Genomic DNA, 17,615 nt, shown 5'->3' on the forward strand with positions numbered 1-17,615 from the left:
GTTGTACATAAATATTCAAAATTAACTGTACCAAAAAAAAAAAAAATATATATATATTTTATTAACAATATGTACTTACTCCTTTCAGTCACATTTTAATGTTACAGTAAATATTTACATGCAAATATCAACATGATAGACAAAACAGAAAATAAAATGTATCCTGTTAAGAAGCCCATTTGTGATACATGAATATTTGCTGAAAATGGCCTGTTGGTAGAGAGCTGATTTTGATATATAGTTTTCACAAGTTTAAATACAAAATTGTGCTGTTATTCTGTAGGAAAACCTAATAAACTGTTTTGTAACAGTTTCAAATTTCATAATTTTATCCCTTCTCATCAACATGCAAGAAAATAGTCTTTGTGGATATTCCTTTGTGTGAGCCCCTTCGTCAATTTCAGCTAATCATCATTCATTCTCATTGTGAAATTAACTTAAATAAGGAAAAAACAATGTAAGATAAGAAAAATTAGGGATGGGCCGATATGAAATTTTGGCCGATACTGATAAAGTACCGATATAAAATTTGCCGATACCGATAACCGATATTCTACCGATCCGATATAAAATTAGAAATGGTCCTTGAAGAACCTGAAATGATCATTGATCTCCTTAATAAATGTGTGTTTCAAGGTGACTGCAGTGCAAAATAAGTTGAATATTTACACATTTACTTTTTTAGAAAGAAGGGCATGGAGATTATCCATAAAAATTACAACAAAATGGCAGAATTTTGCACTAAATTATAAGATATTTATCAATATATCGGATCGGTAAAATAATCGGTAATATTACCGATAAACCGATACACCGATATGCCTATATCGGCCAATACCGATAGAGTACCGATTAATCGGTCCCATCCCTAAGAAAAATACAAGAATTATTTTTATAGACCCCCATGAAAGACCAAAATTCCAGAAAAATATCCACCAGTATCGGTAAATTAATTCTGGTTGATACTTTATGATATCGATATCAGCATCAGTATTGTTTCAGCCCTAGTTGTAAGCTGTATTTTTTAATCTGATGGTGAGTTTTTATCATCTCTCTTTTTTCCCATATTTTGAAGAAAATGTCCGGTGTTAATGAGAATTTGAGTATTCTAAACTCCAGCCCTCTAAGGGTCGGAGCTGGTTTTTCATTGGGTTAATCATGATCAGCGCATAGAGTTCTGGCTTTCAAGATGGGCCTAATACTTTTTCTTTCCAAGTTGCTACACAATTGTCCTCACAACACTGCACCAACGACAACATTTTGAGGGCTCCCACTTGTAATCGAACCCGGGACTGCTAGCACCAAAGGCAAGAGTGCTTACCATTTGGCTACCTAGTCTTACCATAAATCCTGTCACAAAGTTTTAAGTAAATTGACACAAAATGCTGAGAGATATTTTAATATCCTAATAACATTACTGAAATGGATGCATGACAAATCAAAATCGCAAATCATTATTCAAAATGGCCACCCTTAGCACGCACACATTCTGTAAGTCTTTGTGGCCACGCATCAATTGAATTACGCAACACATCGACTGGAAAATGAGCAACTGCCTTGAGAAGAGACCGACCGCTTTAAACTTTCAATATTGGGATGTCTCTTCTTGCAAGCCATCTCCTGAAGCTTGGACCACAATTTGTAGTCCAAAGGGTATAGGTCCGGACTTGCAGAAGACCAATCCGAAGTGGAAATGAAGTCTGGAACATTTGCCTCCACCCACTGCTGTGTTGTTCGGGCCTTATGTGCTGGGTCTGAATCCTACTGGAAGCTCCAGTTCTGACCATGGAAGTGGGTGTTGTTGAGATTCTTGACTAGTCTCGCAAGCACTGTCTGCTGGTACACTTTGGCTGATGTTTGTACCCCTTTTTCACAGAAATGGAGAGTGCCCTCATAGCAAATGTTCCAGACTTCATTTCCACTTCGAATTGGTCTTCTGCAAGTCCGGACCTATACCCTTTGGACTACAAATTGTGGTCCAAGCTTCAGGAGATGGCTTGCAAGAAGAGACATCCCAATATTGAAAGTTTAAAGCGGTCGGTCTCTTCTCAAGGCAGTTGCTCATTTTCCAGTCGATGTGTTGCGTAATTCAATTGATGCGTGGCCACAAAGACTTACAGAATGTGTGCGTGCTAAGGGTGGCCATTTTGAATAATGATTTGCGATTTTGATTTGTCATGCATCCATTTCAGTAATGTTATTAGGATATTAAAATATCTCTCAGCATTTTGTGTCAATTTACTTAAAACTTTGTGACAGTATTTATGATAAGACTTGGTATACAGGAGCCCTTTGGTACTTTTAATGAATTTTGATAAGTTGATGAAACTATATTCGAAATACGTAATTTTGTTTTTTCCATATTAAACTTTTTTGTATGTAATATTTCTGTGTGAGTGACAGTTTGTGTTGGTTTGAATTTGAGACCAATTATCATGAAACAGATTCCAATTGATAGTATATTATCATATTAAGAACATCTTTAGCCACTGTGCTTTCTTCTAATAACCAATGCTACATTTCCACTTATTGCAGGCAATGGAATCTCTAGAAGTCTTGGCAACAATACAAGGAAAAACAGTAACAGAAGTAATGGAGCCTCATAAAGAAGTTTTGGCCGAGATGATTCCGCCCAAGAAGCATCTACTGCAACATCAACCAGTGAATGCACAAATTGGTCTCATGGATGGAAATACATTTTGTACTACTCTTCAGCCAAGGCTTTTTACAATAGGTATGAGTTTTTTAAAGTTAAATTGACATTTACTTTGAAGGTGACATAAGTAAGTTTAAAAGTCACATCATCTTTCTAAATTTGTTTTTTGTGTACCAGGGTTTCTCACACTATGATTCATGATGCATGCCAGTACTGGTTGCACATACCTTCGGATACTGATTTGTAGGCATGGTAGAAAAATACAGAAAATAATTGTAAAATCTCCTGTATGCGATTATTAATACTAGGGATGGACCGATATGAATTTTCGACTGATATGTACTGATAAAGTACCAATATAAAATTTACTGATATCATTAACCAGTATTCTGCCGATCCGATATTCCAGATGATTCTTGAAGTACCTGAATAGTTCATTGACCTCTTTAATAAATGAATATTGCCAGAGGACTGCAATGCAAAGAAACTGGCAGCTGTATATTTAGACATTTACTTTCATAAGAAAGTAGGGAATGGAGATTATCTGTTTATAGACATAAAAATTGTAATAAAAGAAGCAGAATATTGCACTAAATTATTATATTTATAGATACAGTCAACTCTCGATTCAACGACCTTTCACAGTTCCCGGGAAAAGGGTCGTTATTTCGAAGGGGTCGTTATTGGAATTTGCACCAATTTTCAGCTTAAAGGGAGCTCAAACGGACACAAAGATGCCTAGGAGATGGTAACAACATTTATCCTGGTAGTTATACAACCTGTTATGCACAGGATGCATGTTGTGAGAAGGAAAATAGAACATGAAAAAGTTTTCACAAAAGAGAATTTAAGATAATGTTACTTTGTTTCAATTGTGCACAGTCGTTGCGTTTCCAGGAAATGCTTACAATTCTAGTTCATGAGAAACCCGTTTTCACCAAGACCAATGGAAAGGAAAACAATCTCTCGCTTATTGCAAGCGAAACTCGAAGAATTTTGACACCAGTCAGACTGGTGCCAGCAAAAGTCTTGAGATAATGGGGCAGAATGAATGTTGGATTTGATAGGGGTTTATTGGAGCATTGTCTGTTACAAGATTAACTGGTAAGATTAGATCTCTCGGGAGAAACAACACAACCTCTCTAGGTACCAGACAAAAAAAAAAAAAATATAAAGACAGGGCTGTAGTTTTCGTTCTGGTTCGGCTGTGTAAAATACATCGTAAAAAAAGTTACTTTTCTTTGCTTCAACCGACTTCATTCACCCTCCTTCCCCATTCAAGGGGGCAGTCCAAACTCCTTCCTTGACTTGCATTGTAATCCAGCGTGAAAAAGGAAACGTGCAACTTGCGATGTTTTCACCCAATGCGTATTCTAGGACAGGTCATTAAACAGCGTGGCAGTCGATAATCATTCAGGTTTGGAATTAAATTTCACTTTAAACTGTATATTTAGTCCCGATTAGCCCATCAGCATAAAATGAACTGAAAACAAGCTTTATGAAACTGCGCATTTTCACATATCAAAATGGTAGATCGTTATTTACTCTCACGTTAATCGACGATTTAATGTTGGATGTAGGAGTATTCTCGATGTCAAACACCCAACCCTCCAAATGTTTTCCCCGAATAATGTCTTTTTAATCAGTCTCAGCGACCATTCCTACATTCAACACTCTTTTCTTTTTCCTCCACATGAATGGTTCTGAAGAAAAGCGGATGCAAATTAAATTTACAGATTTGCTTATCAGAAGGTGCAGAACATGAAGTTATTTTAACTCTTGTTTTCCTTTCTGGAGATCCAATTTCGTTATCGTCAAATCAAAACAGCTTTGCCTTTGAGATTCAAAACAATAACTTTTTCCTTCGCGCTGGATGAGTCATCACTGTTATCGGCAAGCAACAGCTTTGCAGATGCTAGACAAAACACTGGCGCCAGCTGCATCGTAAAAACAAGGAGACCAGCTGGAAGTTCGAGCAACAGGTGGCGGAAGAGAAAAGTCCCAAAATTTTAAAGATAACGCAACTGTCGAAGACGGAACTTTTAACAGCAGTGTAAAGAAGAAAGAAATTACCCTTGCTTTACGTTTTACCATGCAACAGACAATAATACGGGCAATATTTCCTATGCAGACAACAGCATTAAAAAATAATAATAATAATAAATAAATTAAAAAACTGAAATCTGCAATTATCAACATTGCCGTGCACACCAGTGGCAGAGAATGAGCTGGGGAAAGGGTAGAGGGTCACTTTTTTTTTTTACTTGTTCTATGGTTTTTGTTCGTTTTCAAGAATATATCCAGAACTGGTTGCCCCATTTTATACGTCAAAGGAAAGGAAGAGGGGTGGTTCCTTTTCCACCCTCGCCTGTAATCAGCCCGCATCAGCAAGAAAATCGTGGCTGAAACAATCTGCATCGCCCCCCCCCCCCCCCCCTTACGTTTGCTGACAGGAAAAGAGGGAGAAGTCAGTCAGCCAACGGAACACTTTTTTGGCAGATATTACAACATCGACACAATTAGGAAAACGTATGAAGTGGGAACCAGGAGTTATGATGCACATAAGATCGAAGTAAACTTTTGTGGAAACCTGGATGACAACGCATTAGGCGGGTTGACGATCTTTAGTTCACCTTTGTGGTTTTGATTATCTCTAACAGTTTCGCTTTTTTATGAAGTGTTGCAGGGAACAAAACACGTTTTGAATGAAAGCGGTTACCGGAAGTTGTCGGCTACAAGGCCGAGAGTTGATCACTCACGGGAACCTACTGAACTCTAGGTCAGAGCTGGACAGATGGGCCAGACTTCCAGGCGCCACGCATCTGTATTTTCGAACATTCCTGCGATCTTATCTCTCAAGGTGGTGTATTTATCGATGAAAGAGTTTGACCTGCCATACACATTGGCAAAGACTGCAAGTCCAGCAGTCATTTCGGGCTGCTCCCACCCTTCCCCGCGAGTTTTCAGCAGCTCTTAGGACAAGGAAACAAGTCAAGTCGATTTAAAATAACATCCAAGTACATTCGATATTCTCTTCTCGCGTATCCAAGAGCAAGAGTGGCAAAACAAGCCTGGCACGTTGGGTAGCGGCAGTCGGGTGCGGGGTAACATTGGTGCACTTGAGGGAGGGGAGGGCAGAGGTCAAGTGCTATTGGATATCACTCAAGCATGGTGTGGTGGTGTCTATTTTTAGTTCAGACCTAATTGTGAGCGGTAGAGCGCTCGTAAAGGGAATGAGTGGAGGAAAAAACAATGCATTTTTCGGCCGATTTCCTTCAATTTTTCAACATTTTTCTAATTTTTTCTAGATTTTTCACGGTTCCCGGGAAAATGGTCGTTACTTCGAGAGGGTCGTTATACCCGGGGTCATAGAATCGAGAGTTGACTGTATATCAGATGGATAAAATTATTGGTAATTTTACTGATAAGCCGATACCAATAGAGTACCGATTAATCTGTCCCATCTGTAATTAATCCATAATTATGGCTATTTTAATGTATATACAAGAAGATACTCTAAATAAAGTTTTTGTAGTAATTGCATAATTATTAGGTATTCGTATTTATTATACAATATAATTATGCAGTTTTAAATGTTACCATTGAAAACTCCGTATCATTACTTGGTGGTATGGCAAAAATATGACTTGAAATTTGATTGTTAGTTGATTCTATTGTAATTTCATGACTTGTAGCTGAAATAGTGTAAAGTTCACATCATATTCCAAAATTAGTCTGAATATGGAACATTAATTATATTACATAAAAAATAAGAAAAATTAGAGGGGTCATTATGATGACTCTTAAGTGAACTTTGGGACATTAGGCACGTCTAGACACTTTGTTATAAGATGTTTCTTTGTTGGGAATTATTTTTGTCCTAAACTTGACCTTTTTTTACTATGTAGATCTCTCAATTGGAGAACACAAGGTTTTCTTCCGGGAGTTGATGTCCCTGTGTGAAGCAGAAGATGCAGTGTTGTTGAAACTTCCGTGTTACAAATCAGTTAAGAACCTTGTGCCCTTGAGGAAAGCTGCATTGCGTGCATTGGCAGCCTGCCATTACATACCACCTTGCAGGGAAAATATATTTAATGTACTTTACAAAGCTTTAGAGAAGCCAAATCCAGAGTTGCAGGAAGCTGGTTATGAATGCATGAAAAAGTTCATTTCAGGATTTCAAATAGATATGGAGATGGTATGTATGTTCATGAGGAGATAAAAATGCATCGGTTTCTTGTGTCTTGTGTTATTTAACATCTATCATGAAAACAGTAAAATAAATTTTGAAACATGAAAGGCACAGTTGCAGTTCTCAATTGACAGTGAATGTTTAGACTGTTTAGAATAGAGAGGTGATAGGTATTTGTTTGTAAGTAACACAAAATTGCTATTATCGTTTACAAAAAAATGCACTCATTTTTATGTGCCAGATGAGTGATTTGCAAGCTACAAGTTTCCGTGACTAACTTTAATGAAGGCTATGAATGAGTCCCCAATCTTTCACATACCATTTTGGCACAAAATTAGTTCAGATACACTGAACCACAATGATTACATTACATGATGCCTTGTCTTGTTTGGTTTTCTAAATTTTATTCCTTGCAGCTCATAGCACAAAGTGATCAATCACTCCTTGTATCTTGAGTTTGACAGTAAAACATTTCCAGTTATATTGGAAAAAAAAATTATGAGATGGATTTGTCAAATCCATGGGGATTGGACCCATATGAAATTGATTGCACCATATGGAATTTTTGCAGACACCAATAAAGCACAAATGTGAAATTTTAGGATACCAATAACTGGTATTCTACATATCCAATAAAAAGTAGTAAACATTCCTTGAAGAACATTAACCGATCTTATTCAGTATATGTAAAAGGTGACTTCAGTGAGTTTTGCCTCTCAAATGGAAACTGTATATTTAGATATTTGCATTACAAAACTAGGCCATATGAAGTAATCTCCAGGATTGATTCTGTCCTCAAGCTTTTTCCTCGCCACTGCTCGCCATAGAATACCTTCTCTCAGACACCTCCATAAAACAGATATGTCTATTTCAAATATCCAGTCACCACACACTCATCATAAACTAGCAGACATGACATTTTTGCATAAAATCATCAACGGAAAAATTTAAACCGAATTCCTGGTCAACCAATTTCATCTACAAGTACCCACACGGCCAACCTGCAACATAAAGCTCTTTCACATTCCCTCTTCAAGACTCTCTCTTCTACAGTGCTCTCTTTACTATAGGCTCCCCCACTTGTATAATAACCTGCCTGGGGTGTAAGGGGTGATTTTCCACGTAGTACACCCAACTGTACACCCTGGACTGCATTTTGCAGACGAACGAGGCTCTGGCGACTGGCACTCTGGCCAGTATAATTTTGTGTGTGTTGTCCTGTTTTTTTGTCGTCGTGTGTGCTGAGTGCCCCTTTACAGCCTCAGCTTTTAACGGAAGTCAGAAAATTTTAAGATTTTACTTATGCAATGTTAGAGTTGTTCTTTGTAAAGATAAGGGTGATGTGATGAGTGCAAAATAGCACCCAAAATTTTAAAATCAAATAACCTGCCTGTAAATATTGATATTTTCTTGTCAGAAAGCAGTTTTCGACAATCCCTAACAATCTACGTGTAACATTTTTTCTCTCTGCCATTTTGTATTGTTTTATTTTGTTGTTGCACAGCTTCAGTGTAAAATGGTCTTTTAGCACTGTATCTGAAAGTTTAATTAAATAAATAAATAAATGGTTATATTTTTAAAAATAATGACAAAATGGAAGAATTTTGCATTAAATTACATGGTATTTTTAGATGTACCAGATTGGTAGAAATATCTGTAATTTTATCCAATAAACCATATGCCTTTATTTGTAATTTTACCCAATAAACCATATGCCTTTATTGGCTGATACCATTAGAGACTGATTAATATGTCCCATCCCTATTAAATATTTAATTGCTCAGTTTAAAAATAGTTTGTTATTATTAATGCCTTTCCATGTTTTTACACAGTAAACAGTGAAATGTTCCTAAATGTGTAAAATGTACTTACTTTTTCTGCAGGTTGGCTTTTTTTTTCACTTAAAAGGAAAAGTAAGTGTTTTTACACAAAGGATTTTCCATCCTTTGAATAACTAGTTACATGTTGAAAGTCTTCTTTATGAACATAATTGACATTGCTCATATATGTTGTAGGTGCACACGGTGATGCGGCCTCTGCTGATGACATTAGGTGACTATAGAAATTTGAATTTGAATGGAGCCAGGCGTTTGTCCTATTTGACAAAGCTATTCCCTTCAAGTTTCAATGAGAAGCTTTGTGAACAACTTCTTCAGCATCTTAAAAAGCTTCTTGAAGTTGCTATTCTTGCTCCTAAAGGTAAGTGAATTCTCTGTGAGGCATTTGTTGGAAAGTGTTAGCTAAATCAGTACTGTTCTTTGAATTCCTCGTGTGGCTATAATGGAACTTCATTTTTAACTCAATCTGTGTTAATCTTAGTTATTTAATGTTTTACAATATCGGTGGGAAATAGTGGTTGTAAAAAGTAATAAAAAATAAAGCGAACCCCTATGCCATGAAAGTGTGTAAGTATGGCTCCCCACATTCTCAGACTTGGTTATAATAAAGATGATGTGATCAACACCATGCTCCAGCTGTCATTACCCAGGGTTGCCTCCAGGTACCCATTGCTTAGAAGCTGAGTAAACCACAGAGCCACCTTATGCAAGGACGTGATTCAAAATATGCCCACTCAAGGAATCTAACCTGGGTCTCCTGCAAGGTAGTCAGGTTCCCTACCGACTAGTCTATTGTGGTTCTTCGTACACAAAAGGTGGAACTATCCTTGAATTTAACTTTCTCCAACAAAGAGAACTAATCCTGTTTTGAAACAATATTTTTCTATTGCAAATGGTCTCACAAAACAGTTGAAGATCTGTAAATGTTTCTCAACATGTGGATTAAGGTAGAATATGAGGTGTACATTTCCTGCTCCACCTTTGGAGCACATGCTCAAGTGTATTAAACTGGGAAAAGAATATCTTTGAAATTTTGTATCTGTAAGAATACATGTTCCATGTTGTTAGAAAGCTGTTGTAAGTTCAGAATGGATGATAATTCATTTACTAAATGTGGAAGCAGAAAACTTTTTTGATAAAACCTCTGGATTTTTATTATTTTTTTGTTTTACTTGAATAGGTGTTTCTAAAAATGGAGAGAATGAACAAAAAATTGCTACAATAATTGGAATATTCCATCAGATATCTGCAGCATCCAGTAAGTTCATTGACATTCTGTGCAGGCTAGTTCTCCAAACTGAGAAGCAGATGTTAATTGAAGCCAGCAGCCCATTCAGGGAACCATTGATGAAGTTTCTTCTTCGTTATCCGGCTGAGACAATAGATCTCTTCTTACTTGAAAGCAATGTCAAGGTAAAGTTTGTTTAGCACACAGTTGCCATTTGTGTTAACTTAGAACAATTGCTGACTCGGTGGCCGAGTACATTAAGTTGTCGACTTTTGATCTCACTGCCAAAGTTCCTTGGTTTGAGTCCCGGCATGACATGAGTATTCTTCGTGAGTGTCCCTTCATCAATTTTATCTAATCAGTACTCGTCCTCATCTTTACTATTGGCCAAACATTAGCAGAAAAGTGAAGTAAAATAAGAAAGAAAAGTAAATGACAATTATTGTTATAAATAAGTAGAAAAGCATTGCAAATTACCACAAAGTTATAGTGAAATGCGAAATAATAGTATGGCATTTTTGTCTTTTGTGGGGTACACAAAAATGCCACCCAACACTTTTGGCACTAATTAACCTGGAAATTATGCCAAATTCGAAGTTTGCATTTATTTTGCACCAATATGGTGTGAAAATTCATAATTGGGAGAAGAGAGACGCGGTAGTAGATAAATACGGAGAAAATAATACTCACTGTATCCGCGAAACTGTTTTTTTTTCTTTCCCTCCCTTGATAACACCAGGTACGAGTGCAAGGCAGATTACATCGGCAGGTCCATCAGATCTGTTAATGAAAGAATCCAACAACACCTAACAGATGCAAAAAAAAGCCCAACTCACTACTGGTCTTGCTAAACACATCAAATACAATAGCCATAAAATTCAAAAGGTACAAGTCAAGCCCATAGCCCACACACTCGTAGACACGAAAGACAAGGAAATACATGCCATAATGCACTTCCCACTTGAGCTAAACATCGATAGCGGACTGGCACACCACACTTGGATCCCCCTACTAAAACAGTTAATGCCGGGAAATAACAGACGACACAGACATAGACCTACAGTTGACATGCCAAGCAACAGTACAACAAGTTCCAACGAGGATGGTGACAGTGGCCACTGAAATTAATAGAACAAAGAAGAATTAAAAACAGTTTCGCAGATACAGTGAGTACTATTTTCTTCATATTTATGGTGTGAAATGTTGTACTTTGTGATTACATAACAGATATTTTAATATTTATGATGACATTCTTGAATATTTTGAAGCAAACTGGTAAATTAATGATTCCAATTGAAATGTAGTACTCACCCACCAATATTAATCAATATTTTGGTTCAAATTTTGAAGCATTTGTATCAGTTTTGGTGGAAATTGGTAAGAGTATATCGGCATCAGTATTGGTTCAAAGTGATATTGCTCAGCATATATTTAGTATATTTTCTATATCTTGGCCTGACATTAAGTCCTCACTCAGTTGTAGTTCATTGAGTGTATTTCAAGAAAGGTATTGGAGTCATTAATTAATTGTGTTATAACAGATGATTAGTTGTCAAGTTGTAAAACGTATAAAAAATAATTTTATACGAGTTCAATCACACTGTACAAATTATAACTTTGCATGCAATGTGAAGAAAAGCCATATTGGCGATCACATTGTATAAAAGAGAGTAAGGGCAGTGTGGAGATATTCTGTGGCTTTTTCTGATGGAAGCCGGGTTTTGTAAGTAGTTTGATGCATGTTGATCTCGTTGTTTTGGAATAATTTGCAGCATGTTTTGCATGTGAAACCAAGTAAAAACTTGAAATCACGAACTCCATACTTGTTTTTAAAGAATTCAATCACTTAGCGTATTATGTTTAAGGCCTGAATGGTAAAAATCCTAGTAAGGAAGTTGTTCCCCGACTGTTCTCCAGATGGGGCAAGCAGTGATACGAGAATTGGTACGCGGTCATAATAAAGATTATGAGTTGTCGAGTGTCTAGGAAGGTAGTGTTATGATACTTTTCTTTTTCAGGACCAGCAATGGAGCAGGTACCTTGAATATCTGATTAAACACAAGGATGGAGAACGCTTTAGAGAGGTGCTTCAAAATAATAGTGTTAAGCTTATGAACATGGCTATGGGCAACCCCCAAAACCCCCAACTTCAAGCTCAAGTGTCACAATTAGGTATGTACTGAAAAATGAGGGTTATGGATTTAGCATAAATTCAGTAGAAAGCTATTTTTTCATGCTGAAGACTAAGGATGTAATGAAACTGATTATCTGACGTATAAATATCAGCAATAGAACATCAAATGAAAGCAATTTTTCACAACCTTGCAGAAAGGTAATGTCTGTGTGGATATTATTTTCACTTTTACTGTTATATTTAGCAGGTTATGTAGATAGTGATTTTTATAACAATCAGTCAAGAGAGGGAGGGGCAAAAGTAAAAAATATTTCTGAAAAAGTGAGCTGTGAAATTTCTCAATCATCTTTGATACTTTGGAACCTGTGGGTGTGTGTGTTTTTTTTTTCATGTAGAGTGAAGGGCCAATAGTTCTTTACACACAAAATATTCCCTTAGTTTATAATATTAGAATTATGTCTAATTGCATTGACTTTTAGTATTCTTTTTGCAATCATGTTAAAGTTTGTTGTTTGTATATTTCAGGTATTCAACAGCCTCCACCATTAACATCTGCAGAGAAGGCTGAAATACAATATCAGAGTATCCGCATAACTTCTTTGCTCATAAAATACAATGACCAGTGGCTCATATCTCAGCATCAGCTGGTCTCAGCCTTTAAAAAGATATGGTGTTCGGATGAGTATCAGGTTAGTTCATTATTATGGGAATAACAATTAAATTTCATGGGAATAATTACAGATGGAACAAAATTAAACTGAACATTTTCACTAGAATGTTCCTGTATTGGACCACCTAGAATTGAAATTCATTGGCATGCATTGAGTTATTGATTAATTATCATGCAGCCAAAGTGTTTATGTTCGTGTACTGGCCTGGGAATTATCATAATTAGCGTAAGGAGGCAGATAAATATAAAAAATTATAATTTAAAACATGAAGTACATTAGTATCTCTTTGGCCATGATCCGAAGCTCCCTGCAAGTGAGGATTCTAGTTAGTTGAATTAGCTATTTGAAATAGCTTCTGACACTTAAATTGGTAGCATTCTCAGGTGCTATACCTGGTGGAAGCACATAGTCAGGGTGGCGACAGACCTGGAAAACTGGGAAAAGTCAGGGAATTTGAGGTGTCAAAAAAAGTCAGGGAAATGTCAGGGAATATCGTCTTCATTGACTTCAAACACTCTTTTGACGAAAAATTGTTATAACTCTGGCACTATGGGAGCAATCTACTTCGGATAAGTTTTGTTTTGCATCTAAAACATCATAGCATGCAACCATGCACAATTCAGAATGCTGAACCGAGGAAGGGGGTTTGGTGGGTGCAACCCCCGAATTTCAATGGAAAAAACATAAAAGTCTGGAGTTTGCCCCCTCTTCTCCCGCTACTTTGGGGAGAAGTCGCAAACTTTAGTATTCGTTTCAAAGAATGGACATTTCTCAAGAGAATGAAACATGTTTCATGTTCTTGCGTGCCATACAAGTTGAATAATAAGTCAAAATGTGATTTTTTTTAAAACGAAAAATAGGTAATTTGCATTTTTGGAAGAAAATTGTTATAACTCGGGCACTATGGGAGCAATTTACTTCGGATAAGTTTTGTTTTTCAGCGAAAACATCATAGCATGCAACTGTGTACAATTCAAAACGCCGAACCGAGGAAGGGGGTTTGGGGGGCGCGACCCCCAAATTTCAATGAAAAAACTATAGAAATCTTGAGTTTGCCCCCTCTTCTCCTGCTATTTGGGAAGAAGGTGCGAACTTTAGTATTCTTTTTAAAGAATGGACATTTCTCAATAGAATGAAATATGTTTCATGTTCTTTCGTGCCATACAAGTTGAATAATAAGCCAAAATGTGATATTTTTTTAACGAAAAATAGGTAATTTGCATTTTTGGAGGAAAATTGTTATAACTCTGACACTATGGGAGCAATCTACTTCGGATAAGTTTTGTTTTGCAGCTAAAACATCAGCTCATGCAACCGTGTACAATTCAGAACGCAGAACCGAGGAAGGGGGTTTGGGGGGCGTGACCCCCGAATTTCAATGAAAAAACCATAAAAATCTGGAGTTTGCCCCCTCTTCTCCCGCTATTTGGGAAGAAGGCGCGAACTTTAGTATTCTTTTTAAAGAATTGACATTTCTCAAGAGAATGAAACATGTTTCATGTTCTTGGGTGTCATACAAGTTGAATAATAAGCCAAAATGTGATTTATTTTATTTATGAAAAATAGGTAATTAGCATTTTTGGAGGAAAATCGTTATAGCTCGGGCACTATGGGAGCAATCTACTTCGGATAAGTTTTGTTTTGCAGCTAAAACATCATAGCATGCAACCGTGTACAATTAAGATCGCCGAACCGAGGAAGGAGGGTTTGGGGGCATGACCACCGAATTTCAATGAAAAAAAAAATCTGGAGTTTGCCCCCCTCTTCTCTCGCTATTTTCGGCAGAAGGCGAAAACCTTAGTATTAGAATGGATGATTCCAAAGAGATTGAAACTTGTTTCATGTTCCTGGGTGCCATACAAGTTGAATAAGGAGCCAAAATGTGAAACTATTCGGAAATTGTCATGGATATGTTGCGGAGAAGGGAGGTGAGGTTGGTCATCAATATGAATTTACCCAGGCTTGCTCCAGACCTGTGTCAGAGTTTCAACCCAAACAGAAGAGTATGAGGGTTCAAAAAGCACATTCATTTCGTAACCAGCACCATGATACCATATGGTTTCATCGGGCCAGAACGATCTTACTCTGATGATACCATAGCTATAATATCATCGGGGGAGTAAAGGTTAAGCCTCTACATATTACGTGGAAAATGAATTGAATTATCATTTTTTCTTGTCTGTATGGGAGTAGTACGGAGACAGAACTGTCAACATGGAGTGGATGGGAGCGGGTGGCGCTGTCCGATAGTTGTCGGACGTCGTAGTAAGGCATTTTGTTGGGCAAACTGAAGGAACATGGAAACAAATAGGTTCCATTGATACATACGATTTTTGTCGAATATCGCCACCCGACAAAGTATCTCACTACAACATGTGACAGAAATTGCATGCATGGGACTCTTATGATTTTTGTTCGATGTCTTTGGACTGCAACATCCAACAAAAATCGTATGCATAAACAAGAAGAGCTTTAGACTGCAAATATGCTGCTGGAATTTTATTACTCTTCTGGCTCACTTCACCTCATTTAATGTAGCAGTGCTTACAAAGGTTTTTCCTTCATCATCCTGACGTATTACTGGTTTCACACAAGTTAACATACGTTTACAATCACATTGCACTATTCTTAGATATCAAAAAGAATCCAACAAAACTGGATATAGGCTATATTGAATACTATCACGAAAAAGTGAAACATAAATCTGCATTGGTGAATGTTATAAAAATTGGCAAGTGCATGCTCCCAACCTCAAATTTACTGCAACACAAGTATTGCAATGAAATTAACACCATTCTCTGTCCTGTTTGTTTAAACTCGTGAGAGATGGTCATTAATCTCTCACTGAGTAAGGTTAATGTCCAATATTATGAAATAAAATACTAATAATAAATACGTAAATATTTTAATATCATATTTACTCGAATCATTCTATCATAAAAGCAAATCACTTTCTTCAAGAATTGACTTTTTTCTGCCAGCCCTGCTAAATTTTCACTTCCCATCTACTGATTCATACGAGGGGTGGCCAGAAATTTCCGATTGATTTTTCGCAAACGCCAAAACCGTGAAAAATGGTAATTGTTGCGAAATTATGTTTAGGAATGTGCAGTGATGTCTGGACACATTTTTCGCCCTTTCTAAATATCGAAATAATGCGATTTTGGCATAAAATGTGAATTGTTGGAGTTTTTAGCGATTTTTTTTTAAAGAAATTACCTAAAACAACGAAAAATTCCATGAAAGCCAACATTCTTGTCTTTTCTAGACCATGTTTGTGTACATAGAGCATGCAAGTTTTCCAACATTTTACTCAAGAGTAAACTATAGAGTTATACGTACATGGAATAATTCCGACAGCCACATTAAATCATGTTTTTCCCACGATTTTTTCAACTTCTATCAAAACCATTTGCATCACAGAGCAAAGTGGCAGGGTTCTAACAGGAGATCGAGTGCGTATCTACCATCACACGGGAGCCACATCTTCGTATTTGTCGCACAAGATATGTTTTGAATTACCAAGCTAAGTGCGCACCATCGGCATTTGTCGAGCGAGTAATAATGGAGCTCAGTCGTTACGGCATCTGACTACTATGCAAGAGACCCGAGGTCGATTCCCTACGGGGGAGATCCGGGATGTTTTCCACCTATTCAAACTGCTCCGGCACCCACCCAGCATCATATGAAGCTGGTACCTTGAGGAAACTTTGAGGGATAAAGGTAGCGTGGAGCGTGGTGCTGATCACATCACCCCCACCTTCAGCCGTGATCAAGAAAGTGTGGGGCCCTAACTCCACACCCTTATGCACCTTCATGGAAAAGTGCAGGGGAGCACTGTACTTTTACTTCCTCAAAAATCTGTTCCAACATATCAAACTGTCATGAAAATACGTAGACCATGTGATCTAAAATTTAAAATAATTGTTTAAAAGCACAATGGAGTATTAAGTTTCGGTATATTTGGCAGATAAATGTTCTAAAACAAAAACGTGAATTTTGGGAAACGTAATACTGACAAGTCAAAAAAAGATAATGCCAATTTTTGGTGCCATAATATATCGGTATCTGTCACATGAGATTGATTGATTTTAATTTTTTGGGTGCGTCGCCACTTATGGTCATTATGCAGCCTTCAGTATATACGGGGGAAATTCCATTATCTAAAATCCTTACCTTAAAATTAAAAAAAGGGGTATGGAAAATAACTTTCCCAAAAGAACTTTCAAGATATCAAACTCTCACGAAGAGGCGTAAGCCATATGACTTACAATTTGAAACAATAGTTTAAAAACACCATGAAGGAATAATTTCAGATATTTGCCAGAAAATGCGCTAAAATGAAAATGTGAATTTTAAGAAAAATAACACCGTATAGTAAAAAATAAAAAAATAAGAAAATACACCAATTTGAAAAAAAAATAACAAAATATCAAGGTCCCTACCGATTAGGCATAAATAAAACATGAATATCAGTTGTAATTTATTACATTAGTAACAGTGAGTCTTAACCTAATTTTCGGCATAATCACCACCGTTATTCTGGCATTTGTCGTAGCATGGCACTAAATTTTGTATGCCCATGGTATATGTGTCGGACAGCAAAGACTGGAACTATCTATATCGCAGTGTAGCTGTCAAATCCTTTCCCTGCCAGAAACCTCTTCAGTTAAACAGAGATGAAAGTCGGTACATTCAAGGCCAGGGCTGTACAGGGAGTGGTCCAAGATCTCTCACCTGAAGTGATGTAAAGGGCCCGTGTGTACTCAGCTGTATAGGGTTGTGCACATTCGATTGGCCTTCCGTGAATTGTCTGCACCATTGTCTGACCATACTATCACTCACGACGTCCGGTCTGCACACCTCATACAATTGGTGGTGCCTCTGTGCCAAATT

The 17,615-nt window shown here is 37.1% G+C and overlaps 1 protein-coding gene across 2 annotated transcripts in view; it reads left to right on the forward strand.

Moving 5' to 3' along the window:
• The window catches only part of Nipped-A (Transcription-associated protein Nipped-A), a 158,326-nt gene that overhangs the window by 66,846 nt on the left and 73,865 nt on the right, over positions 1-17,615 (forward strand). For both annotated transcript variants that reach the window (XM_083135277.1, XM_083135279.1), the window contains exons 24-29: positions 2,536-2,734; positions 6,565-6,854; positions 8,864-9,047; positions 9,867-10,099; positions 11,933-12,086; positions 12,574-12,737. In XM_083135277.1, coding sequence (XP_082991403.1) covers positions 2,536-2,734; positions 6,565-6,854; positions 8,864-9,047; positions 9,867-10,099; positions 11,933-12,086; positions 12,574-12,737 — 1,224 coding nt within the window. The remainder of the gene's footprint in view (positions 1-2,535; positions 2,735-6,564; positions 6,855-8,863; positions 9,048-9,866; positions 10,100-11,932; positions 12,087-12,573; positions 12,738-17,615) is intronic.

Source organism: Lepisma saccharinum, chromosome 14 (assembly GCF_977018435.1).
Source record: "Lepisma saccharinum chromosome 14, izLepSacc3.1, whole genome shotgun sequence".
Classification (NCBI taxonomy): domain Eukaryota; kingdom Metazoa; phylum Arthropoda; class Insecta; order Zygentoma; family Lepismatidae; genus Lepisma; species Lepisma saccharinum.